Below are 25191 nucleotides of genomic sequence, written 5' to 3'. Positions count from 1 at the left end.
CTTAAAAATAAATATATTTGTGACATGGAGAGGAGAAGGTGGCGACAGCGAATGGTTGGAGAAACAAGTACATATCGGTGTTTGGCAGCGCCGGCCCCGCCCACCCGCTGGTGACGTGAGGGGCGGAGCTTGGCCCCTAGCGCTGCCAGGCGTCCGCTCCCAACCAGCACGTACCAAATATAACCAATACTCTTTTCCCCCTGTGTTGTTATTATGCTAAAACTTTTTGGAGGTAACTTTGTCCTAACTCTAAACATGCTACTTGTGTATGTAAATAGGAAAGATTTATTTCTCCGCTGCTTCTTAGAAAACGTATATCTTTATATATTTTGGCCTGTTTCAGAGAATCATTAATATTTCTCATATACCACAGTTATCTTGAAGGACTGTTAAAGCATATCGAGCTGTGAATATTTCTTGTAGGTGAGATATACCTGAATTACCATAAAGATCTTAGGAAACCACCATAAAAATCAGTTTGATAATTTATGCATGGTACCTGCTTTGACAGCGGACGACTCTCTCTGCTCAGTGTCCTGGTAGGCGGGATTTAACCCCTCAGCCAATCAGGTTGGTGTATCTCCGCGCCAATTATCCAATGAGCGTTATCCTAGCGGGCAGATGCATCCCGCTGATTGGTCGTCGGTACATTAAAGTGCTCCATCACGCTTTGACGGGATGCCAGGAATAAAACCTTCCATCGTGTTCCCAGTACCACCGTGGCGGCCGTCGCACTAACTGCTTGTAATTGTGATAATTGTGTTGTGTCTGGGCGCCCCCAGTGAGTGAGACGTACTAGCCATGCTGGACCAGGAACTACTAGCCAAGGGGGGGTTGTCGGATGGTCAGCAGCAGCCGCCGCCGCCCCACCTGACCAACCCATACTCACAGTTCCAGCAATACCAGCAGAGTATGGCGGGGTATAACAACATGGGATACGGTTTCCCGGCCATGTACGCCCAGAACGGCTATGGCTACCCGCTCACGGGCTACCCACACGCTCCCAGCCCTCCCTCCGACGGTAAGTACTGCCCACCCACCCCTTACAACCTCCTTAGCTAACTCTTGGGCCGCTAACACGGGACAGGCCCGAGCGGTCCCGTCCCGTCCCGTCCGCGCGAGGCGTGATCTGCCACACTACCACCACCTGTCACTCTTCCCGTCCCTCGCGACCGCCACCCTGGCACAAGACGGACCAACACCTCCTCCCGCCACACCTGGAACCCACTGCTCCTCCGGTTACCAGAGGAGGTCTGGAATCACGGCATCTGGAGGGTGGAGCGTGCTGGAACAGCGGGAGCTGCCGCCAGGACGGGCGGTCAGCGCGCCCAGCCCGCGACCCGAGAGCCTCCGCGCTGTAAATCAAGGCGAGCGACACCTGCAGCCCCCAGCGGTCGTGGAGAGACGCAAGGACGCTCCTGTCGTTTTTCCTTTCTTCCCCCGCCCTTCTCTCTCTCTCTCTCTCTCTCTCTCTCTCTCTCTCTCTCCCCGGCTCTCCCTCCTCCTCCTCCTCTCTCTCTCTCCTCACCCCGGGGGGCGAGTCTTCCTCCTCATTACAATAACGGAAACATTATCATCATTATCTCTCATTGCCGTAAGTGTGGCGTAATGACCCCAGCACCCGTCTCCCCCACGTGAGTTTGTTTACACTCCGGCTCGTCATCAATACCGACTCTGGATTTACGGAGGATTTCCCTCCATCATCCAGGCATTGATGACTGTTTATCTTATCGCTGGGGAGGAGGTGGCGGCCTAGCGCAGTGTGCGCGGCCCAGGATGACGCACAGCTTCGCCCGCGACACAAGACTAATATCCCTCTCGACCTCTTGGTATATTACGTCTTTTAACCATTTTTTTCTTGGACTTTTTCTGTTTGTGATCAGTTTTTTTTCCTGTTGGACACCGAGTGCATCAGGTTGAGGCTTACCTCAAGGGTCAGCCAGTCAGTCTGGAAGTGAGACACTTGTGTAACGAGGTGGATCACAATGATTTCCATTCCTAATTCCATGAAAACCTTCCAGGAAATGGACTTGAACGCTGAAAACGACCATAGGTCGTGGCTGTCTGTATTTTCACTAACGGATGTTCTGTTTATTTTCTTGTGTGAAACGAATCACAGAGAAACAAAGACCATCTTCTGTTTGAGGATGTAAATAATTATCTAACGGTACATTAATTAGCCTTACATGACTGAGGAATACGGGAGACTTCTGCAAGGGAACCTTGAGCCGCTGTGGGGGTTCTTAAAGACATTTATTCCCTTGATGCCCTTATGAGGGAGTCTCCAGGCGGCGACGCTGCAGGGGAATGAATTCACGAGGGCATCCTGTTGCAGGAGAGGCCGACGTGGTTCCCATTACCCGTCGCAGCTCCTGATTAATGGTGGGCGACGGCAAGATGGTGGGCGGCGGGGCGCAGGGGTCCTGCGCTCCGGTGGTCGGCTTCGTCCGCCTCGCTCCTTGATGGATGCCTTGTGTCCCCAGATTCTCTCTGGTCTTAAGACGAACATTGAGAACAATGAAAGAACACTCTTCTTCATAACTGTATGCGTCTCTTTTCCCCTTTTTTCTCATCTTGAAACATACATGTTCTTCGTCATGAGGTCATGATGTGTTCCATACGGCGGGTCTGTGGCCAAGTGGGGCGCTCTGGCTCTCTCTCTCAGCGACACTTGACAAATAGGTCCTGGCTCGGTGTCTCCGCTCCCAGAGGTTCGTTATTAGTATTAGTCATGGCGTCTGTCACTTGCTATTTTATTTACGGAGCCGAAGGAGAATATTTATGGCGTCTCTTGCTAGACATGTGCGGCTGAGTTATGGCCAAGTGAGCAACCCAGGCTTGTCGGAGCTTCGGCAGTTGGCTTGTCGTCTTCTATCACGATCAGATTTAATTTCTTAATGGAGGAGAGTCTCATAAATCTCCCCAGGATAATTTTTTTTCCACGCCTCGAGTTACTTCGGAGGTTGAGGAATATCAGCGCTCTTAGTCCGACCGATTCCTAAGATTCCATTTCAATTTTTTCTCAATGATCTTTTTCTCCACCGGCTGGTCGCCTGGCCACCGAGGTGACCAAAGCGTCGTAGGTGAGTATCCATACCTTCTGCAGGATGTCACATTCCATGCTGATCTTGTCTCATCGTAATCCAAAAATGTAATAATATTTTTTTGTACAATATTTTGAAAGTTCATGATCCTCAGGTCTGCCTCTGAGCTAACACCCTGTCCTATTACCCTCGCCCACCTTGAGACCAGCGCCTCGTGAAGGAATCGTCCCCGATCTTTCACGGCCCCGCAACCTGACCCCCTCAATACAGCACGACTAAATCCCTCCTTCTCTTGCAGTGACGGAGAAGACTGAGGGAGGCGAGGTTCGCGTCACAGCCAAGGGCAAGAAGGTCAGGAAGCCCCGCACCATCTACTCCTCCCTGCAACTCCAGCAGCTCAACAAGATGTTTCAGAGGACCCAGTACCTCGCCCTGCCGGAGCGCGCTGAACTCGCCGCCAAACTCGGTCTCACACAGACACAGGTGAGGCAGGCAAGCAGGCAAGGGGACTACGTGACGCGGGGATATTCTGTAGGAAATTTTGACACATCTGGTTACTGGAAGCGTCTGGTGCCCTGGTTTCTTTGTGACCGCAATGGCGGTCCACAGGTGAGAAGCCATTGGAGATGATCAGAACATTGCTGAAGTAATGATGGATCTCAGACGAGGTGAAGACGCTTAAGTAATACGTTTTGTTTGTGTTTGTAAGAGCTGGAAGAAAAACCAGCATGGCGATAACCTGGGTGCTGTAATTAATTCATTCTAGTTTTTATAACAGACGATTAACAGTTTCCGGTATTTGAGTGAACAGATTCTCTCTCTATCGATCAACAGCGTCGGGTATTTTTTGTTTTAGCACATTACTGGAGGATCGTTCTGGCAGACAGATGTGTGCTAATTATAACAGTTATTTATTACTTGGGAAATGTATTATTTACGAATGATCTGTGTGAATGGTACCTAAATGACGACATGAATAGCCTGTGAATGGCACCTAAATGAATGATTCATGAATGACATGAGAATGGGGTATGAATGACCCGTGATTGGAACATAGATTACAAACAATAACATTAAAGATCTGGCTTTAGTAAGAAACCATCGTTGACCTCAATGACCAGACACACTGATATGTCTTAGACCTAAGCTCATCACGACCTTTGAAACATGTAACAAGAAAATGACTTTTATTGCACATTAAGGATGAATGATATACTCATGTTATATCATACACTCCTTACGTGTCTTTATAGCATATCAACGGTGCTTGATATACCCAAATTATATCATACATTCCGGTAGTATGTTTACAAAATATTAAGGTGGTTGGCATACCCACATTATATCATAAATTCTTGATGTATCCTTGTAGCAGTTTAATGGTTGTTGATATACCCACTTAGAATCATATATTCCTGGAGTATATTTTTGTCTTGAGTATACGTCATACCCAAAAGACCTTGCCTGTTGGCGCTTGATGGACCATCGGTTATATTGCAAGGGAATATAATTCTTCCTGACACAAAATTCTTGCAAATCAAAAAGTGAATTTCTTTTTTTTTTGTTTCGTCTCGACGTGCGATTTTTTTCCACCTCTAATTTTTTTGGAGAATTTAATGATACATTTTTCTTTAGCGCTGACTTGTCTTTAGAGGTGGCTTAGCAAACTGAAGTGTATGGATTTCCACACATGATGGCGTGGGTGGTTCCAAGCTATTTAGCCGATTCGAAGAACTGTTAACAGAGGAAGTAATGTGTTCATATAAATTCTGTTCCGTAATGTGTTTGTATTCCATTGCTTCGTCTTCAACAGTGCGTATGTTCACATAGAAATATATATATATATATATATATATATATATATATATATATATATATATATATATATATATATATATATATATATCTTCATACCATGTCACCTTTCCCGCATTAGCGAGGTAGCGTTAGGAATGTACGATTGAGCCTTTGACGAAAATTCCCCTCTCGGCTCCTCTCTCCGTTCCTCGTTCTAGATGATAATACAGGAGGGGTGGATATATCCAGTCCCCTCCGTCTCACTCGCTTTCTACGACACGCTTTCTCTCTCACCACACACACACACACACACACACACACACACACATATATATATATATATATATATATATATATATATATATATATATATATATATATATATATTATCATTATATATTTCTATTATACTTTGACGCTGCCTCCCGCGTTAGGGAGGTAGCGCAAGGAAACACGAAAGAATGGCCCAACCCACCCACATGCATATGTATATATATATATAAACGCACATATACATACCTATACATTTCAACGTATACATACATATACACACACAGACATATACATGTATACACATGTACATATTCATACATGCTGCCTTCATCCATTTTCGCCGCCACCCCGCCACACATGAAATGACACCTCCCTCTCCCTCTGCATGCGCGCAAGGCAGCGTTAGGAAAAGACTACAAAGGCCACATTCGGTCACACTCAGTCTCTAGCTGTCATGTGTAATCCCCCGAAACCACAGCTCCCTTTCCACATCCAGGCCCCACAAAATTTTCCATGGTTTACCCCAGACGCTTCACATGCCCTGGTTCAATCCATTGACAGCACGTCGACCCCGGTATACCACATCGTTCCAATTCACTCTATTCATTGCACGCCTTTCACCCTCCTGTATGTCCAGGCCCCGATCGCTCGAAAATATATAATATAGATATCCCAGTACCTCTTTCTCTAGGCATCTGCAGCCTAATGCTGCGCTACGTCCACTAGCATGGGTAGGTGGACTCCTTTGGTGAGATAAATTCTTTGACGAGATTTGTACTCCCAGTGATACAATCTCGGCAAAGGTGGTTTTTTGTGCCTGGTGTAACCTCCTGTAGGCGGAGTCCGGTAACACACACACACACACACACACACACACACACACACACACACACACACACTGAGCGTGGATTGCATGGTTTCGGGAGTGAGGCTCCCTGATGACAGAGCGTAGAGTGCGTGGTGGTGAGGGAACATGGAATACGTAGTGTGGAGTGCGTTGGAGGAGCGTAGAGTGTGTGGTGACGGAGCGCGTGGTGTGTGGAGTGTGTGACGGAACATAAGAGCGAGCGGTGGTGCTGAGCGAGCATTGGGTGCGCACTGGTTGTGAGGGAGCGCAGAGTGCGTGGTGGCGGCCAGGAAGCATAGAGCGCTTTGTGCTGTTGTCCATCCTCCCATAAATATGTGATTGACATTTTCCCGCGTCAGCGAGGTAGCGCCAGGGACAGACGAAGAAAGGCCGCATACGCTCACATCCATTCCCTAACTAAATGTAAGAAAACGTTGTTGATTCACGAAGCAAGGGTGAGGATTCTATACCTCCCTGGACCTTGGTGTGTGGTTATGGAGCTGTTTGCATGGGGAGGGCCGAGCGCTTTCGCAAAGAACTGAGCGCTATGCAAACTGTACTAAATGTATTCTTACTTCGTTGTGTAGGTATTCATGGTTTGTGAGCGATCTGTTTTGTGTGACTCGTTGTTTTGTTAAGTTTGGTTCTGAAAGGTCTCATGACCGGAAAGGTGAGGCGTAGTTTAGGGTGGAGTGGACGATTTGTTTGTAGAGAAAATGGTAACTAATTTTTTCATCAGATCTTGTGACTGAGTGTTGTGAGGACATTTGGTTTGTTTATGGCCGTTGTGTCTATCCTGGTGTGGGTCGTAAATGCCTTGTTTGCGTCGTATGTGATGGCCAATGCTGTATGAATGGGAGTGATTAAGCATCCAGGGCTGCAGGATGGATTCATATCTAGTTGGAGTTAAGATGGTGACACTAGGATTCTATGATGATGCAGACATAATGTTTAGGGATGAGTCAGAGTTCTGGTTGTGTGATGCAGTCTCAGTATGAAGTCATCTTCACATGAAAGAGGAATTTCAAACTGTGGTCCTCAGGAGGTGAGGGTAGGTTAAGTAGGAAGAGACTGAGTATGGTTGGAGGTAGAACTGCTCCCTGGGGAACTCCGTTGTAGAGCTTGAGTGTCAGGTCCTTGTGGGTGACTCTGGCTTGGCGGTTGTCTGTGAAATTGGTAAAACATTTTTGTTTGTCAGTGTTGTGCATGGTGGTGTCAAGTATCATCTGCTGGACGATCTGTCGCGGGACAGTGTCACATGCTTTGTTGAAATCTATTGCCACTCGTACTGTGCTAGAGGGGGACTGTGGTCGGTTGAAGCCATGCAGGATGTGGTGTGTGGTGTGTTTTTGCTGTGTCGTGATGGGGCGGCTGGGTCTAAAGCCGTGTTGTGAGTGCGGTATCTAGGTTGATTCTGCTCTCTCTCTCTCTCTCTCTCTCTCTCTCTCTCTCTCTCTCTCTCTCTCTCTCTCTCTATATATATATATATATATATATATATATATATATATGTGTGTGTGTGTGTGTGTGTGTGTGAGGGTAGTGAAGAGGCCATCATGTGCTGGCTGGTACAGCTGGTCTGACCAACACGGTAATATAACCCCAAAAAACCAGCCCGTCGAGTTACCACTCCGTACCTGGTTTATATCACTCGTGGTTTACTGGGTTTAGCTCAGGTTTATCTCCATCCCCGACGAGACTGTGTCGTGTTTTCAGTCCCGAGGGCGCTGGTTTACCCAAAACAAGTCTGTGGATAAGCTCGGGTTAGTTGGAGGGTTTTATTGGTTTAACAGGTGTGTGGGGGGGAGTAGTGGGGTGCCTGGGGTGCGGTCCGTGGAGACCCCGACCAGCTCTGACACTATCCGTCTTCCAGTGTCACTTTCACCACTACTGGTGCCTGCCTGCCTGGCTCCCCCCCACCCCTCCATCACCACTACTGCTGCCTGGCTCCCCCCCCACCCCTCCATCACCACTACTGCTGCCTGCCTGGCTCCCTCCCCTCCATCACCACTCCTGCTGGCTAGCTTCCCCTCCATCACCACTACTGCTCTGTCTCATTTCCATCATTATCAAACAGGAAATTTTTTTTTTTTTTTTTTAAAGTCCTAATGGACTTATCTTATTGCTCCTGGAAGTTCGTATCAATCATCTTTGCTCCAGTGAGAGAGAGAGAGAGAGAGAGAGAGAGAGAGAGAGAGAGAGAGAGAGAGAGAGAGAGAGAGAGAGAGAGAGAGAGAGAGTGGTCACCACCACACGTACCTCTCCTAATATCTTGTTATCAACTTAAAAGGGGCATGGGGAAGTATCCAGCAACCTTTAACAGCTAACAAGGCTGGCATTACCTAAGTTAATTAGGCCAAAACACTAATTACCATTAGTGTAATCTGAATCTCCCTCATGGATAATCACCTTAGCTTGCAAAAGACGGTCTGGAAAGACCCATCTAATTCCCGCTTTGAATTAGCAGAGAAGCTCATTGCTACAAGAAGATGAGGTGGTCTCTTAATTAATTACCCTTCTATTGTAGAAACTAATTAGGGTAATTAGCTAGACACAGCATATTATTCTCTTTTTTTCCCTCCAGTATGATTAACTCTGTAATTATTGCACTACTGAATGTCTTGTTGGTTTTCTGTGCTTAAGCCTTAGCGTTAAGCTTAATTTTCCTGCCTTGTGTTTAGGCTTTAAGTGCCTTAGTGGAGAAGGTAAGCTTGGTCTGCGGCTCCATCTTAGTTCCCGTTGCTCAGGAGCAGATTGGAAAGTCGTCAAGGCTTTACAGATGATAGGAAAAAAAAAGTTGAAGTGCGTTGTTTTCAAGGCCTTAAATCATCGTGGGAGTTGGAGGCATTTTTTTTCTTTTTTTTGTACAGGTGATCTTAAATGAGTTTCTAATATGTAAACAATTGCCATAAGACTTTGAAGGGTTACCCTTAACTCCTTTAGTTTGAGGGTGTGAGCACGACAGTACGACCCTTGAGCATGACGGTACGACCCTTGAGCATGACGGTACGACCCTTGAGCATGACGGTACGACCTTTGAGCATGACATTACGACCCTGGAGGGGATAACCCTTGAGTATGCTGGCCTAAGTTTTCATCAAACCCTTCAGGGTTTAAGGGTAACAACTGTACATACAGTGACCTTTTATCGTAACAGACTCACACACTGTGTTAGGGACTGACCTCCAGTCGCATGCGAGTGACGATTCTTGAAAGCAAAATATCATGTACGATATTTCAAAAGGCAGATCCACGTGACCTTACGTTGGCAAGACGATATGGGTCACTATCAACATAGATTGACGATGTTCACCACGTCCACGTCTTTCAGAGATGGGTAACCTTTTTTGTGTGCGGATCATTCACCCGATGACTTCGTAAGGTCTGGACACATAGGGCATTGTAGGTTAATTGACAATGATGGGAAATCATCTATTTCAGTGTCAAGATGTAGCTCTTTAGAGTTCAACGTTGCTAACAGCATTATAACCGTACTGAACTCTACAGTGGAGTCACCCAAGGAGCTGTTCTTTCTCCATCTCACTTCAATTTCTTCTCACGACGTCCCAAGACCCACCATATCTTAACTGTAACCCCCAAACTGTGTATAGGGAAGAGTAACTCCTACATTGTCTCACACTCACCTCACGTACACACACAAACACACACACACACACCACACTCTGTGATCCGTGGTCGCGCCCCTTGGATTTGGCTGGTTTCTTGAACGCTGCAGGAGCTCCATGGAATGGAACACCCTCCTATGTCGAGCACTTGGGATCACCACACAAGGCCAACACTCGGGGGACGGCGGACCTGCCAGGCCCCAGACCCCGGGGGAAGTTGACCTCCCAATTATTTCTTTCACTTACTCTCCCTGGCCGAGGTCTTCATCACCCAGGGACCGCCCACAGCGACGCGGCCCACAGCTACTGCCTCCGCTGCCCTTCCTAATGGGCTGTGAAGCCCTCAACCAGACACGTCCTCACCTAGGGAACCTGGGGACCTGTCCGGGCCCGCGGGAGGCCTTGTAGGGGTCTACAGGGGCTGTCTGGGAGAAAGAGGCTTGGGGATGTGGGAGAATAGTTAGGGGACTTGTAAGATGTATGAGAACAGTAGACTTGGGCCTTGTGAGGCGAGGGAGAGGGGATGAGGGACTTGTGAGGTGTAGATAAGTGGAGAAAGGATTTATGAGCTCTGGAGTTGACGTAGAAGAACGGCTAGGAGTGGGTGTGGGAGGATAGAGAGAGGGACTCCGCAGGGGACGGAAGGATAGGTGGATGGATAGGGGATGTTTCACTATTCACAGAAGAGATTCGAGATACTACACTACCAAGGATCTTACTGAGACTTCCGTAGAGATAGTGGTTCTCCTGTCTCTCAAAGGACAACTGTACCTTGTGTCTTTTAGAATGGTGGATCCTACGAGATACTGAGAGACTGATTGTTCCATGGGAGAAGACCTGAACTGTTGGAGATAGAGATGTGTCCAGGACGGTGAGACCCTTTACTATGCAGCAGATAGAGATGTGTCCAGGTCGGTGAGAACCTTTACTATGCAGCAGATAGAAGATACATTTTCTTTCTTTCACAAGGGCAGACGTGTGTCCAATATGGGGGACCTCATGCAGGTCTAATGAGTGTATGTGTGTGAGTGTTGTGTGAGTAGACTGTGAGGTTCACAGAGGCTCTGTACTCGGAGTTGGTGAGGGGCCCGATAAGATTTATCAATGAGTGTATGTGCTGTGTGAGAGTTGGATTATGAGGTCAACAGTGGCCTGTGTATTCCCGAGATTGTGAGTATGAGAAACAAACTCATTTTCTGGAGATTAGTTGGTAGGAGGAGGAAGATCTGTTGGCTCATGATTACCTGGAGCGGGACGGGACGGAACCCCCTCCCCCCCCATGCTAATGAAGCGTGGCCCCATGGCTGTTAAATGGGGTGGAGAAAGCAACAATTTAAAGGGAGTTCATCTGTAACTGGCTGGAACAAGGGTTCTGTCTGCCCCTGTAATTGGCTGGAATGGGATTTTAAGCTGAGGTCCTGGAAATGGATTCGTCATGGAAGAGATGTGTTCAGGGGCGAGAGAGGATGTCTGGTGGTATTAGGGATGTCTGGGGAGCCACAGCTGGACTGAGGGATTAGGAATACGCCAATGGAATAAGACAGAGGAACAGAAAAACAAAGAAACTGAAGAAGATAATTTGATGATGATAGTGAACAAGAAATCAGAAATGGTGACAGGACAAGACAGGCAAAGTGCGAAGGAATTCATGCAGAGAACGAGAATAATGAGAAGATGTAAGAGAATAGGAAAAATAAAGCATACAACAATAACTTCATTGTGAAGGGAGAAAACATACAAGAAACGGTAGGTATAAGGGATAGGAAGAGAGATGATATTAAGGAAAGATAAAGCTAGGCTGCAAAAAAAGAAATGTATAGGGAATATGGACAAAGAAACAAAGTGAGTGTCCACGGAGAGAGAGAGAGAGAGAGAGAGAGAGAGAGAGAGAGAGAGAGAGAGAGAGAGAGAGAGAGGAGTGTGTGTGGGCTCTATTAGTTACATGTTGGGGAGATTGTATTGGTAGCCGCCCAGCGGGGAGTCCAGTGGCCGCCAGCGCCACTAACCCCGTGTCCACACACCTCTTAGTGTGGGTTTCGCCCCTCCCCATGCCCTCCTTAACCGCCCCCAAGGTTGTAATCCTCCCCATTCACCCTATCGCCCCCATGATCCTCACCCCGCTCTGCTCTCTCTCTCTCTCTCTCTCTCTCTCTCTCTCTCTCTCTCTCTCTCTCTCTCTCTCTCTCTCTCTCTCTCTCTCTCCAGTTTTTATTCTTCTGTCTCTCCCCCACCTCCTCCAAGCTCTTTATCTCCCTAACTTACACAGATTCATGTCTCCCTCACATTCCCTTCTGTCCCTTCAACTCACACTCCTCTGTCTCTCCCCAGATTGCACACTTTATCTCCCCATATTCCATTCAGCCTTTTGTTCCCCCCCCCCACACACACTATCTCCCCAAGTTACAGACTTTTGTCTCCCCCACACAGTCCCTCCATCTCCCCACGTGGTCGCCATTATTGCCAACTCAGACGTCAATGCCTTACAGTCTGGTCTCACCTTTTATCGTGTCTGACACCATTGTCTTCTCCCCCTGTCTCTAGGGGTAATTTAAATATCAGTGGTTTATCGGTTTTGTAGAATTGTCTCCCAGTCTTTTATCTTTTCGCTCTAGCTGGGTCATTGTGTGTGTGTGTGTGTGTGTGTGTGTGTGTGTGTGTGTGTGTGTGTATGTGTGTGTGTGTGTGTGTGTGTGTGTGTGTGTGTGTGTGTGTGTGTGTGTGTATGTGTGTATGTGTGTGTGTGTGTATGTGTGTGTGTGGGGATAACCATATTCGCTTTTTGGAATCGTTGCCAAAACGAATCACTTCAGATGATGCTCCTTGTTGCTCACTGTCTGATTGGCACATGTGACTGGTACAGTGTCTGATTGCTGTAGGTGGTGGGCACAGTTTCGATTTTGGCATAGGTGCTGTGAGGAGACTCTGATTGGCGTAAGTGGTGGTTCGAGAATCTGATTGCCATGTGATGCGTATACATTCTGCTGATCTTCCAATCTGATAACCAAACTGTATTATACTTGGAAGTTGACATTTTCTGATGGTCATCACACCAGGGATTGGTCGTCGCTTCTGATAGGCTTACTTGTGTCTCTGATCGTGACCCACATAGCCTGTGACACAGCACTTAACCCATCCTAGGAGGAAAAACCACGAATAGATAAACTATCACAAGGAAGGGAGAGGAAGACGCGTACCTCTTGTGTCTTGGGAAAAGAAAGAAAGGAAGTTACTTGTTATGAGACGGAGGTGGAATGGTATTAGAATGTGGGGAGTATGTGGAGATGGTCGTCATATCCTTAATTGGAAGGGAATAATGGAATGGGTAGTTGGAAAATGACGGAAAAGAGTATGTATAAGAAATTAGACGACCTAAGACTAGTAATCTGAATTTAATTATTTTTTTCATTAATCACGTTCGTCAGAGTGAGATAATCGCATTATCTCACTAATTTTAGACAAGATAAGCCTGAAGTATACCTATGTATTATCTATGCTAATCACTTCATCTAAGAATTCTATATACTTTTCTATGATTATATTTCTATTTCTTTGTTTCTCAATCATTTTAGACAGACGTCCACACCTGAAATTCCTGGCCTCACGTTTCCTTCCTTTGCTCTATGACCTTTTGACCCTCGCAGTCCTCTCCTTTGTCCCAGGAGGAGTCCAGCATCTACTGGAACAGTGTCTAGCGACACGCATCTGTGGGCCCACTCCAGACGCCTCCTCAGGGGCATTTCCAGGTCTGCCACAGTGGCCATCACTGGCGGAGGGTGATGCATCTCCGGTGTTGTGACAAGTGTCATGCATGTTGTGCCATCGTTTTCTCTCATCTGGACATCAGTGTTTTTGCCTGTAACATCATCCTGTGGTAGGGTACCCATCATCCTGGGGTAGGGCAGTCATCATCCTGTGGTAGGGCAGCAGTGATCTCTTCTTACAACATCATTATGCTTGCCGTTGCAAAGAACTTTCCCCTCTCTATAAGACCACATCTATTTTCTTCAACACCACTCGCTTTTGCAACATCTCCCCCGTGATCGGCAGCACATCACCACAGCCTCCCTCCCTCACTCTCTCTCTCTGACAACAACATCTGCCAACACCCTCCTTAGTCACTGTTTCAGGGCGACATCATTAAGCGTTAATAGAGCTTTTGAAAAAAGGTAATCGAGTGTTGTGTGTTGTGTGACACAGACGTGTTGTCAGTGGAGCCATTGTCCCCCTTGACGCGAGGACCAGCACGATTTATGACACTTCCATTCACAGGAGAAAATTCCCCGTCATGGCTGAAATGCTCGAGATGTTCTCGTCTTGGATTCGCCCTCACCATAGGGAGCTCGCTGCTTGTGGGGGTTGTTCGAGGGAGTGATCGTTGTTAGAGTGGGGATAGCTAGTTTGTTATGGGGTTGTAAGAAGGGGAGGGATGTCCGCGAGTGTTTTGGGTGAAAGAGTTGTGGTTATGCAAGAAGTGGTTTGCAGTTATGTCAAGGTATAAGGGAAATGGTCACCCCTACAGAGAACCAATACAATAGGCGATGAAATGATGGGTGAATGGAAGGGGTTGTTTATTATCGTCGTGGGTGGCGTCCTGAGGTCGGGCCTGTGGTGGGTGAGGTGAGGTGGAGGTGGAGGTGGAGGTGGAGGGTGTCCAGGGTCGGGGGAGGGTTGTGGGAAGGTCGTGTGGCTGGGTTGGTGGGTGGGTGAGGGGGAGAGGGAAGGCTTTGGTGGTGGTGGGGGTGTGGGAGGAGAGGGAGACCGAGATGTGTGTGTGTGTGTGTGTGTGTAGGTGGGTGTGGATGTTTGTTGGAGAGATGGTAGTGTTGGAGACAACTGTCGAGGTTCCAGTGTTTGTTGGGGGTGGGGGGGTTCGTTGTTAATGGTAAACACCTGTTTGGTCTCTCAGAATCTGGTGGAGGAATGAATGAATCATGATAATGATGAAGGTAGGGGATGAATGAACCACCATAATGCAGGTGGGGAATGAATGAATGAATAATCTCGGTAGTGATGGTGAGAACACCGACATGAAATACTGCGAGTGGTTTCCAGCGTAGGAAATACGCAATAGAGGAAATACGCAATTGTGACAACAGTAAACGCCAGCCTCTGGTAATGACCAGGACACGAAAGACAAAACAGCTTTACCGACACACAATAAGGAGAAACTGGGCGACAATAAGCGGATGAGTGACTGTGGAAGTGAATGACGTCTTCATAATTATTCATTGTTCACGACCCTGGTGATGGGAGAGTGATAAAGTGTGTTCTGTCTGGTGTGGTGTTGGATCCCCACAACCCGCTGTGTGGTGTGGTGTTGGATCTCCACTACCCGCTGTGTGGTGTGGTGTTGGATCTCCACTACCCGCTGTGTGGTGTGGTGTTGGATCCTCTTCCCTGTCGTGTGGTGTGGTGTTGAATCCTCTTCCCTGGTGTGTGGTGTGGTGTTGGATCCTCTTCTCTGGTGTGTGGTGTGGCGTTGGATCCTCTTCCCAGATGCGAGGTGTGGTGCGACTGACAGGGGATCACCGCCTCTAACACTTGGGTTCAGAGTCCATAAAGATTTAATCAGTCCATCTGTGGAGGCGACCCTACGCAGAGAGAGAGAGAGAGAGAGAGAGAGAGAGAGAGAGAGAGAGAGAGAGAGAGAGAGAGAGAGAGAGAGAGAGAGAGAGAGAGGGGGAAGGGGGGTTCACCTAGAATGGGGAAGATTTCCTAATGACTTTAGATAACAATAATGATAATGATGACTGTAGGTACTAGCCAGGAGGATGGAAAGACTTGGTAGATCCAGAGTGAAGATGATGTTGGATGTAGATAGGAACTGTGATGTTTTCGCTATGGTACCGTCATGACGTAGATGATGATGGCTACGGTACCATCATGACGTAGATGGTGATGGTTATGGTACCATCATGACGTAGATGACGTGATGGCTCCGTATCCCACCTGGAGGCTTCTAGTACTGTGGTGAACCATAATTCCTGCTGGCAAAACACTGTCTAACTTTCTAGCAAGTCTGGAACGATCAGTCTTACAAGACGGTACTTAGTAACCAGTGTTTGCTTAACAGTGTTTGTCATTGTACTTTTGTGTGTCACACGTCACGTGATAATCATTACTGACCAGACGAATTAGGTCACTAACAAAGGACTAACCATTAACAACAGTACCCCTCAACAAAGCACAAACTATTATAGAGAGATGACGATAAATAAAACGGTCCATAACTACATACATACATACATACTTACATACATACATACATACATACTTACATACATACATACATACATACATACATACATATATACATACATACATCGTGCTAACAAACAACACGAGCCACTAACAAAGCCCACTGTCATCTAGCGAAAGAGTCTCTACTGAGAGTCCCCACCAAGACTCTCAAACAATCCACTAACCACCAAACAAAGTCTCTATGAGGGAAGGTCTCTCGCCCACACACACACAAACACACAGGACCGTCACCCGGGGGGGGGGGGAGTCCTGTGCGGCGTTGTTTGCCATTTAGTTTGCCGGGTTCCTTAGTGGCTTTTAGGAAGACAATGGGAATTGGTCAGTTACCTGTCTCATGCGTCTTGCCCCGGCTCCCTACCCATCCCCCCCCCCCACCCCACTTCCCTCTGCACACTCTTCCCCCTCCCTCCCTCCCTCCCCTTCCCCCTCCCTACTCTTCCCTCCCTCCCTATTCCTCTCCCTTGTTACTCCCATGGCTACATAAACCCCCGAAAAGTTTTCTTTCAACTTGCCGACGTCAGGTTTCAAGTTTAATTTACGACTTTATGTATTTTTTTCTTAAGTTCGCGGTATGTGTTCCTTCCGTGTTCTGTGTATGTCTGGCTACAAGGATTACAGACACATTCACTGTAAGTGTAGTGAAGACGTTACATGAAAATATGCGACATACTCGGTATGCTCCCCAAGGTATACTTTTACTGTATGAGCGTTTATACAGTAGGCGAGTTGTGAGCCTCATAATGTATTCAGCGTCTTGTATACCCATACATGAACCTCTGTCGTGGGTTGTATAACGCATACATTACAGGTATGCTGGATAAGAGCTGACACAGGGGTTACCACAGGGGCCGTATATGCTGTATTGCATGTACGATTCTTTTCATGTCTTTCATTTTCGACATCTTGATGCTGACGTGGGCTTACCGCTGGGACATGTTGCCAGACGGTGGCCCCCACGCCCTCCCGCCCACCACCCATCCCTAGGGGCTCCTCCTCCCTAATTTCATATGCGACACAGTAGCCTTTAGAGTTTAAAGGAGTTGCAGACGCTGGGGAGTTCCAGGCAGACGCTGGAGCGTTCCCGGCAGAGAGGAGAATGCCCACGTATGCAAATAACCATCTAGTCCTTGGCTCCCTCCCACCCTCCCACACTCCTTCGTCTCCCAGAGCCCAGGTTGGAGGAACACATTAGCTTCATCTTTCTCTTCCTAGTTATCTCGTGTTTCTCGTATCTCCTCTGTTTCCATACGGTGCAAGACGATACATTGTCGACCTGGATTTCCAGCTCCGCGTCTGGTCATTATTCCTTTTCCCTGGACGAAGTAGATCGTCTCTAGGGTCATCTTCAGGGGTGTTTGGGAGACTCGAGGCACTAGAAGGAGAAGCTAGAATTCTAGTCTCCGAGACCTGGAAGATTTCCAGGAAGGGCTTTCGACCGAGCCAGCGCTGGAAGACCTGCAGGAAATAACCCGGGTCGTGAGTGTAGGCAACGCTGCGCTCGCGCGCGCGCGCGCGCGCCTCTCCTGCAGCGCTACCAACCAACCGCCTGGCCACAAACCGCCAACACGTCATGGTCGAATCTTCCGTGCGAGAGCCACTGCCCTCATCTTATAGTCCCTCCTTCGATCATCTGGTGATCTATGAGAAAGTGTCTACGTCACGGGAGAGGGAAGCGGCGATCAGGTCGGCCAGGGAGGGTTTACTGTGGGGGGTATACGTAAGGGGTGGTTGTGGTGGGTGGGTGGTAGAATGGACATTGGTAGGTCTGGCATCGGCGAAGGGGCGGGGCTGGACAGACTCGCTGAAGGATAAATGGCCACAGAAACAAAAGGCGAGCGAACTGCGTCTCTGACCGCCCGCCTGGAGGGCAGAGTCTCTCTCTCTCTCTCTCTCTCTCTCTCTCTCTCTCTCTCTCTCTCTCTCTCTCTCTCTCTCTCTCCATCTATCTATCTTTTTCTCCTTTTCGTCTCCAATTGTTTCTCTCTCTCTCTCTCTCTCTCTCTCTCTCTCTCTCTCTCTCTCTCTCTCTCTCTCTCTCTCTCTCTCTCTCTCTCTCCATCTATCTATCTTTTTCTCCTTTTCGTCTCCAATTCTCTCTCTCTCTCTCTCTCTCTCTCTCTCTCTCTCTCTCTCTCTCTCTCTCTCTCTCCATCTATCTATCTTTTTCTCCTTTTCGTCTCCAATTCTCTCTCTCTCTCTCTCTCTCTCTCTCTCTCTCTCTCTCTCTCTCTCTCTCTCTCTCTCTCTACCGTCAAACAGCTGTGCTAAAACTTTTACTCCCCCTGTACAGCCACCACTGGTTACCGCTGTGAAAGTAGAAAAAAAAGAAAACTTTCTCTTGCCTCCTTTGGCACATGTGTGAAGGAGAGTCTGTGGTATGTCTGTCTGTCTGTCTGCATGACTGTTTGTCTGTCTGTCTGTCTGGGGTATGTAGGTGGCCTTCTATCATTCATGTAAAAAAAAAATAGTAATAATATCTTCTCTTACATCATCATGGTAATTGCTGTCTCTGTTGATCTATTGTTGGCGATCTCACACAGAAGTACAGCTCTAGATGTTTGATTTATCAGGAATGATGGATTTTACAATATAATGTATATGATTTATGAGAATATTGATACTGAAACTTCAGTTTCTTTCATGAGGTTACCCGTGGTTCCGGATGATCCATCTCCCTCTTCTATATTTCTTATCCACATATCTCATATCACATACTCCTCTTCCATTCTCCTTGCATTTCTCTTCCTTCCCTCTTATATCCTCCTCACTTCTTTCCCCACCTCTTGCCCCCCCCCCTTTCTCTCTCTCTCTCTCTCTCTCTCTCTCTCTCTCTCCTCCCCATTATTACTCATCCTGTTTTACTGTCTCAGCGCCCGTTTGCCATACCCACCCTCCCGACATCGGGGGAAATCCTCGCCCACTTCGTTAGTCCGACTACCGCTTTTCTCTTCCCTTCTCTGATAAAGCGAATGCATCACGTGGACGGACAGTGTTTACACTCGGAATCCCCCATTGTGGACTCTGATATAAAGATGAGATAAGGCGGTGGGCAGGAAGAGTCGTGAGGACAGGATTTAGTTTCAGACGTCTCGCGAGGGGGAACTATTTTGTTTTCTGTCGACCGTGTTCGCCTGTCGCACCCCCAACTCCAAGTTTTTTTTTTTTTTTGTATTGGTTTTATTGGCGTTTTTGCTGGACTGGCGTGACTTTCATATTGTGTTCTGTGTGTTTGTGGTCAATGAGGTGTGTATCAGGTGTTGTGTTAATGAGATACGCTGGAAAGTTGTGGTTCTAACAAGGGTTATAATCTTACGGATGGCAGCAAGTGTATGGCCGTTCATAGTGAAATATTAAGTTATCATCTAAAACTCTCAATGGAAGTTCTATACGCAGTACTCACACATTTACTGCACACAAAGTTTTACAGTTTTTTTTTTACACACATTTACACGGATATACTTTTTTACATCCACAACAATACACTGTGAGCCACCTTTATCTTCCTCCCTCTCTTTATCTGCATGCAATCTTTTTGCTTCATTAATTGCTTTAATTTCTTCTCCATGTCTACATATTCTGCTTCCTAGCTCTTCCTTAGGTTCTTTCTCATTTCTCCTTAAAGACCTACTTCCTTACACACACACACACACACACACACACACACACACACACGCGCGCGCGCGCGCACACGCACACACACACTAACATCTCTCCACCCACATCACAACATATCATCATCACTCCCACGCACCTCTCTCTCTCTCTCTCTCTCTCTCTCTCTCTCTCTCTCTCTCTCTCTCTCTCTCTCTCTCTCTCCCCACGCTCATAAACATTCTTTTCCACCACCACTCCACACTGGCGTCGACTTCATCCACCCCTACGCCACTTCCCCTCTGCACACCTCGATGTAGACCTTCTATACCCCACATCCATACATAAAACCCATCCTAATAATTTTCTTTGACCCATACATGTCTCCTTCACCCTTCCATCCACCAAAAAAACCCCACAGTCACTTGAACACTGTCGCCCCTCACACACTAACCTCGCCACCCCCTACACACTCACCTCGTCACTCCCCTACACGCTAACGACCCCCTCCACACGCTTACAAACCACCCCTCTAGATATGCCCTTCTACGTTCTCTCCCACTCCCTTCCCTATTCCGTCGCGCACGCCGTCCTCAGGTAAGGAGGGAGGGGAGATGGGAGAGGCGTGAGGGAGGGGTGGGGGGTATTAGGTACCAGGTAGTGAGTGTGTCGTCAGCACAATCTACCCTTGTATCAAGCCCTGGTATCATGCCTGGTATCACTCGACCTGTCAACCTGGGCGACTATCAACCTGTCACATCTCGACTTAACACTTGGTAGCGGCGGCCCAGGACGGCAGGAGGCGCCCGCCTCGACCAGACCCTACCTACTCTGGTAGGGCTTAGGACACACACACACACACACACACACACACACACACACACACATCCGTCGTTCGTGTTCCTTTTATTGGTGTATAATTATGTGTGGGTGTTTGAGGACGTGTTGCTGGGTGTAGTGAAGATGTGTAGGTGTTGGATCACGTGTTATTGGGTGTAGTAAGGATGTGTGGGTGTTGGATCACGTGTTATTGGGTGTAGTAAGGATGTGTGGGTGTTGGATCACGTGTTACTGAGTGTAGTAAGGGTGTGTGGGTGTTGGATCACGTGTTACTGAGTATAGTGGGGATGTGTTTGGAGATACACGACGTAACGCTGCATATCAACTGGTTTCGTAGTTTACCTCCACACCTGTGACCTCCAGCTGCTGGGGGATATGAGGGGGGGGGGGGTGTACACTGCTACTCCTCCTACTTCCCCCCTCCCTCCCCCCCAACAGTGTTATAGAAAACAACATTTGCACCTGACTTGTGCACACACACACACTGCACACCTCGGGTGATTCATCGCTTCTTCTTCCACCTACAAAAAAAAGGAAAAAAATTTAAAAAGTAATTTGCCTCTGGTTTTGGTCAGAACAGGAATTTACTCAAGGTAATTTGGGTTACATTTTTATGATCGATTTATGTTGTACTGGAGATTCCTGATTGATTACAACATAGATTGTGAGTGAAATGTGTGAGGCACTCCTCGTCCTCATTCAGCCTCTGGTGAACCAATTGAGAACCCTGGAGCCTCATATCTCTCACTATCTCTCGTGAATCGTTAGAGATAGCTCGAGACACGCGGGCTGCTCTGAATCTCTCGGCTGTCCAGTAAACTCAGAAGCAAGCACGTTCGATCGAATATATAGACGAACAAACACACAAAAAACACATGGTTGATGGATTTAATCGCTCTCATATTTCATCGCGTGTGTCCTAGTTTGTCAAATCCCAGATTCGTATCCCATTTATTCAGTCACCTCCTCGAACCATGTCTTCACCCACACACCACAGTGCTCGCTCTACACTCCTTCCCCCACTTCCTATCGCCACCCATCTGCTTCACACACACCTTCCCCCTACATGTGGTGTGTCCAACACCCTCTCTTCTTACTCTCCCTCCAGGTCTCCTTATGTCCCCTATACTCTCTCTTCCTTGACCCACCGAACTCCGTGTTCTTAATCTCCCCTTTCACCCATCACTCTTCTCTAGTCTCCCTTTCCTTCTCTCCCCCACTCCCATGCGTCCTCACCTCCCTAACATTTCACTTACTTATAAAACAAGTTCATGAGACGGTAAGAACAGAGTCATACCTTCTACGCCTTTCTAAAAAGGTCCTTCACAGAACGGTCTACCTCCCCATGGCGACTTCGTACGAGTGACAACCGTAAACTCGTACAGTAATCCGTTGGGCGAATTTAGTCAAATACAGAGCTATATACACGAGGGATCCGGCGTTCGTCTGATGACGGTAGATGAACCATGGGAGGGAAGATTGACAGAGGTGCTGTGTGTGTGTGTGTGTGTGTGTGTCACGCGTCGTGGGCGATAGGATCTGGCCGGTGTGATGTGAGGGGAAGGAGGAGCCGCTACTGTCCTTCTTGTGAATAAAATTTATGATATTTTTTTCCCCGCCATTGTTCTCGTCATTGCCAGAGATATATTCACGGTGATGTTGAACATATCCTGTTCATGTTAAGAACAATAGAAAAAAAAAGGTATCAGTTTCTACGTCAGGTAACCTTGATGTAGGCCAGGTCTCGTAGCGGGTTTCTGTATTCGTCTTTGCCTTTACTGAACTTTCTCCATCTATATGATTGAGGAACATAGGATCCTCTTGCTGATAACCCCTGTTATGGACCATCAGGTCATCTGTTTTATGACTTTCCCAAGTGCTGTCCTCCAGCAGATAATCTCGTCAAAGACCATCAGGTCTTCTGTTATATGGCTCTACCATGTACTGTCCTCCAACAGATTATCTCATCATAGACCATCAGGTTATCTGTTTTATGGCTTTCCCATGTACGACAGTGCCCACTAGCAGGTAACGTCGTCATAGACCATCAGGTCTTCCGTTATTTGGCCTGCCCATGTCCTGTCCTCCAGCAGATACCCACGTCATAGACCATTAGGTCTTCTGTTTATCAACAAGCTACGACCATGAGTCAGATCAACTGTTGTTCGTGGGTTCACAAACTGGTGATGAGAAGAGGGTTAACGACCGAATGATGAGGGTTTCGATCGTTTCCATGGGTGTGTTAAGAGGTCATCCGCTATGGGGACAAACAGAGCAGTTAGCGCTCCCACGTCACTCGGGAGGGAGGGAAGGAAGGGTAGGCCTTGATGACGGTGGTGGGGCGACGTAACGTGGGAATCTTAGGGTGTCTTTATTACATGATTTACCTACATGTTTCTACCTGTGTGTGGGGGGGGGGGGACTCCTGGTCATCCACCTCCTCGCCCCCCCACCCTGCTTCATCCCCTCCCCCTCTTGGGAGATGTGGGTGCTCACCACACGTCCCCAGGGGCTTCCCTAGCCGCTAATCCCACCCCACTACCCCCGACCCAAGGGCGTGTCTGGGTCCGGATTAAATCCTGGACGCACCGGGAGCGTCTAAATCCACAATGGGGGATTACCTGAGTAGAGGATATGTATATATATACTGGTGCTGACGGTGGGCCGGCACGCTTGGTGCTGCCCCTGTCTCTCTCTCTCTCTCTCTCTCTCTCTCTCTCTCTCTCTCTCTCTCTCTCACACACAGATATTTCTCCGTGCAGTCATACATCAAGCCTATATCATTTATCATTGTCACCATCTCATCACGTTTCTGCTTCCGTGTGGTAACTAACACGTGACCTCTGGTTGTTGCAGGTGAAGATCTGGTTCCAGAACCGACGCTCCAAGTACAAGAAGCTGTACAAAGCAGCTCAGAACGGTCAGCTACCTGGCGTGGACGCTGCAGAGATCGCCGCCGACCTCGGGGCCAACCTGTCACAGATGGTTTCGAACGGGCCGGAGTCTCCCAGCTCCCCGGCGCCCACAGAACACGGACACGACCAGCCTCCCTCGTCCGTGGGCCCAGAAGGGGCACCACTTTCTCCCTCGCCAGACGATCGTCCACAGTCGCAGCCTCCCACCGTCTCCAGCCACACAGAGATGACCTCTCCAATGATGACAGCCCCCAGGGACATGATGTCCCCCCCGGCCCATCCCTCCAAGGACATGATGGCCATGAACCAGGCCATGGCGGCCTGCGAGCAGCGGCGAGAGCAGGCCATGATGGCCCAGCATCACCAGTGGGATCCAGCCCACTACATGACCTACTGGAATCACTATGGAGACATGGCTGCCCATCAGATGAACCACCAAATCATGACCTAAGCTCCGTGTGGAGAGCCTCTGTCAGCGCCATCTGCATGACCCCGTCTGGAGGTCACACACACACACACACACACACACACACACCTTGCTTCGGCCCTCACGGCTCGTCTCAGAGCCCCAGCGTCGAGGGAAAAAGGACTATACTCATGTGATAACAGCGGCGACTTCCGACCATAAGCTAGCGAATCTGTCTGTCTGTTGTTACCCCGAAGGGAGTCATGCCCTACATTCAGTGTAGTTGTCGACGACTTCTCAGGTCGGCGAGCTCCAGGTCGTACCACCCCCTCCCCTCCCCTCCTCCTCCTCCCTTCCCCCCACAGCGCGGGGTCGTCTCCCCCTCCCCCCGTCCTCCCACCCCCAGTACAACTCTCGCCCACGCCAGCGGCCCCCCCCCCCCCCCCCACACTGCGCCAGACAACCAGCCAGTCAACACTCCTGCTGACGACCATCTCCAACATTCCACGGTGACATGGCCCCTCACGTGCACACGTCTGTGTACACACACAAACACACACATACACACACCAGTGAAACGTCACACCACGTGGTGATGTGACCTCGTCCGCCACGTGTCTCCCCAGCTGATCTTCACAGAAATGACACCCCGAGCTGACCTCCACGTGGACTAGATATTTCCACGTAACCCTGCTGACCCAAGATGACCTGGCCCTTCCTCTCTCTCTCTCTCTCTCTCTCTCTCTCTCTCTCTCTCTCTCTCTCTCTCTCTCTCTCTCAGCGTTCGGGGTCCTATAGGAAGGGAAGGCTCAGGTGGTGACCTTGTATATTTCTTACAATGTATGGTTAGTGTATATGTGACTTCGCCATGCCCTTGGCCCATGATGATAAATGCATGTATGTTGTACCAGTGTCTGTGCAATAATAACCTGTGGACCACCACTCCTCAGATGTGTTAAATGTGGTTAGACCATTTAGTAAGTTCATAAAGGCGAATATCCACCAGTTATACGTATAATGTTGCACCTCAGTGGCTTTGGCGTCCCTGTTTGTTTTCAAAAGACGATAGTCCAGAATAAGAGGGAATGGGTCTCTCTCTCTCTCTCTCTCTCTCTCTCTCTCTCTCTCTCTCTCTCTCTCTCTCTATCTCTATCTCTCTCTCCCATGACCCCCATTATTTTCTTTCCCTTTCTCTCTCTCATCATCATCATTATTACCCTTCTCCCTATTACGTCTGTTCAATCCGTACTCAGAAACCAATCAATATTTTGTACCTTTTTAATCAGAAACCCAATTTTTGAAGGTTTTCCATTTTTTATGTAATCATATCCATTTTTCAGTGTTTTGATGAGAAGACGTTTTGTTCACCTGTTCATACTGGAGAGAGTGACCATTTGTTCACCGGCTTACAACGGATAGAGTGGAAGAAATTTGTTCACTACTTCATGATGAACAGAGTGAACAAAAGGTCTTTATATATATATATTTTTTACTTTTTATTTATTTTTTCAATGATGTAACAGTGAGGAATGCTCTACCCTTTGTATATACTGTAACATATGTATGTGTAAATAAATACCCTATAACTTAA

General features: G+C 48.0%; 1 protein-coding gene and 1 long non-coding RNA gene across 2 annotated transcripts; one reads left to right on the top strand and one right to left on the bottom strand.

Annotated features, from left to right (window-relative positions):
• The first annotated feature begins 698 nt into the window (after nucleotides 1–698).
• LOC139747470 (homeobox protein DLX-3-like) lies at nucleotides 699–25191 on the top strand. The gene is made up of 3 exons (XM_071659833.1): nucleotides 699–1021; nucleotides 3343–3527; nucleotides 23136–25191. The coding sequence occupies exons 1-3, from the start codon at nucleotides 802–804 to the stop codon at nucleotides 23643–23645; spliced, it is 915 nt and encodes a 304-aa protein (XP_071515934.1). The 5' UTR covers nucleotides 699–801; the 3' UTR covers nucleotides 23646–25191.
• On the bottom strand, nucleotides 8140–14189 carry LOC139747471 (uncharacterized). The gene is made up of 2 exons (XR_011712400.1): nucleotides 10511–14189; nucleotides 8140–10466 (listed from the first exon to the last, which is right to left on the bottom strand). It is a non-coding gene; the product is annotated as an uncharacterized lncRNA (long non-coding RNA).

Source organism: Panulirus ornatus, chromosome 68 (genome assembly GCF_036320965.1).
Source record: "Panulirus ornatus isolate Po-2019 chromosome 68, ASM3632096v1, whole genome shotgun sequence".
NCBI classification, from domain to species: domain Eukaryota; kingdom Metazoa; phylum Arthropoda; class Malacostraca; order Decapoda; family Palinuridae; genus Panulirus; species Panulirus ornatus.
Note: the sequence above shows the minus strand (reverse complement) of the source record. Positions and strands in the feature narration are given on the sequence as shown.

What these genes read in the sequence shown, in the direction of transcription:
- LOC139747470 (XM_071659833.1), top strand. Translation starts at nt 802, where the DNA reads ATGCTGGACCAGGAACTACTAGCCAAGGGGGGGTTGTCGGATGGTCAG. An exon ending in TCCCAGCCCTCCCTCCGACG is followed by an intron (nt 1,022 to 3,342) that starts GTAAGTACTGCC and finishes CTTCTCTTGCAG; the next exon opens with TGACGGAGAAGACTGAGGGA. An exon ending in TCGGTCTCACACAGACACAG is followed by an intron (nt 3,528 to 23,135) that starts GTGAGGCAGGCA and finishes TGGTTGTTGCAG; the next exon opens with GTGAAGATCTGGTTCCAGAA.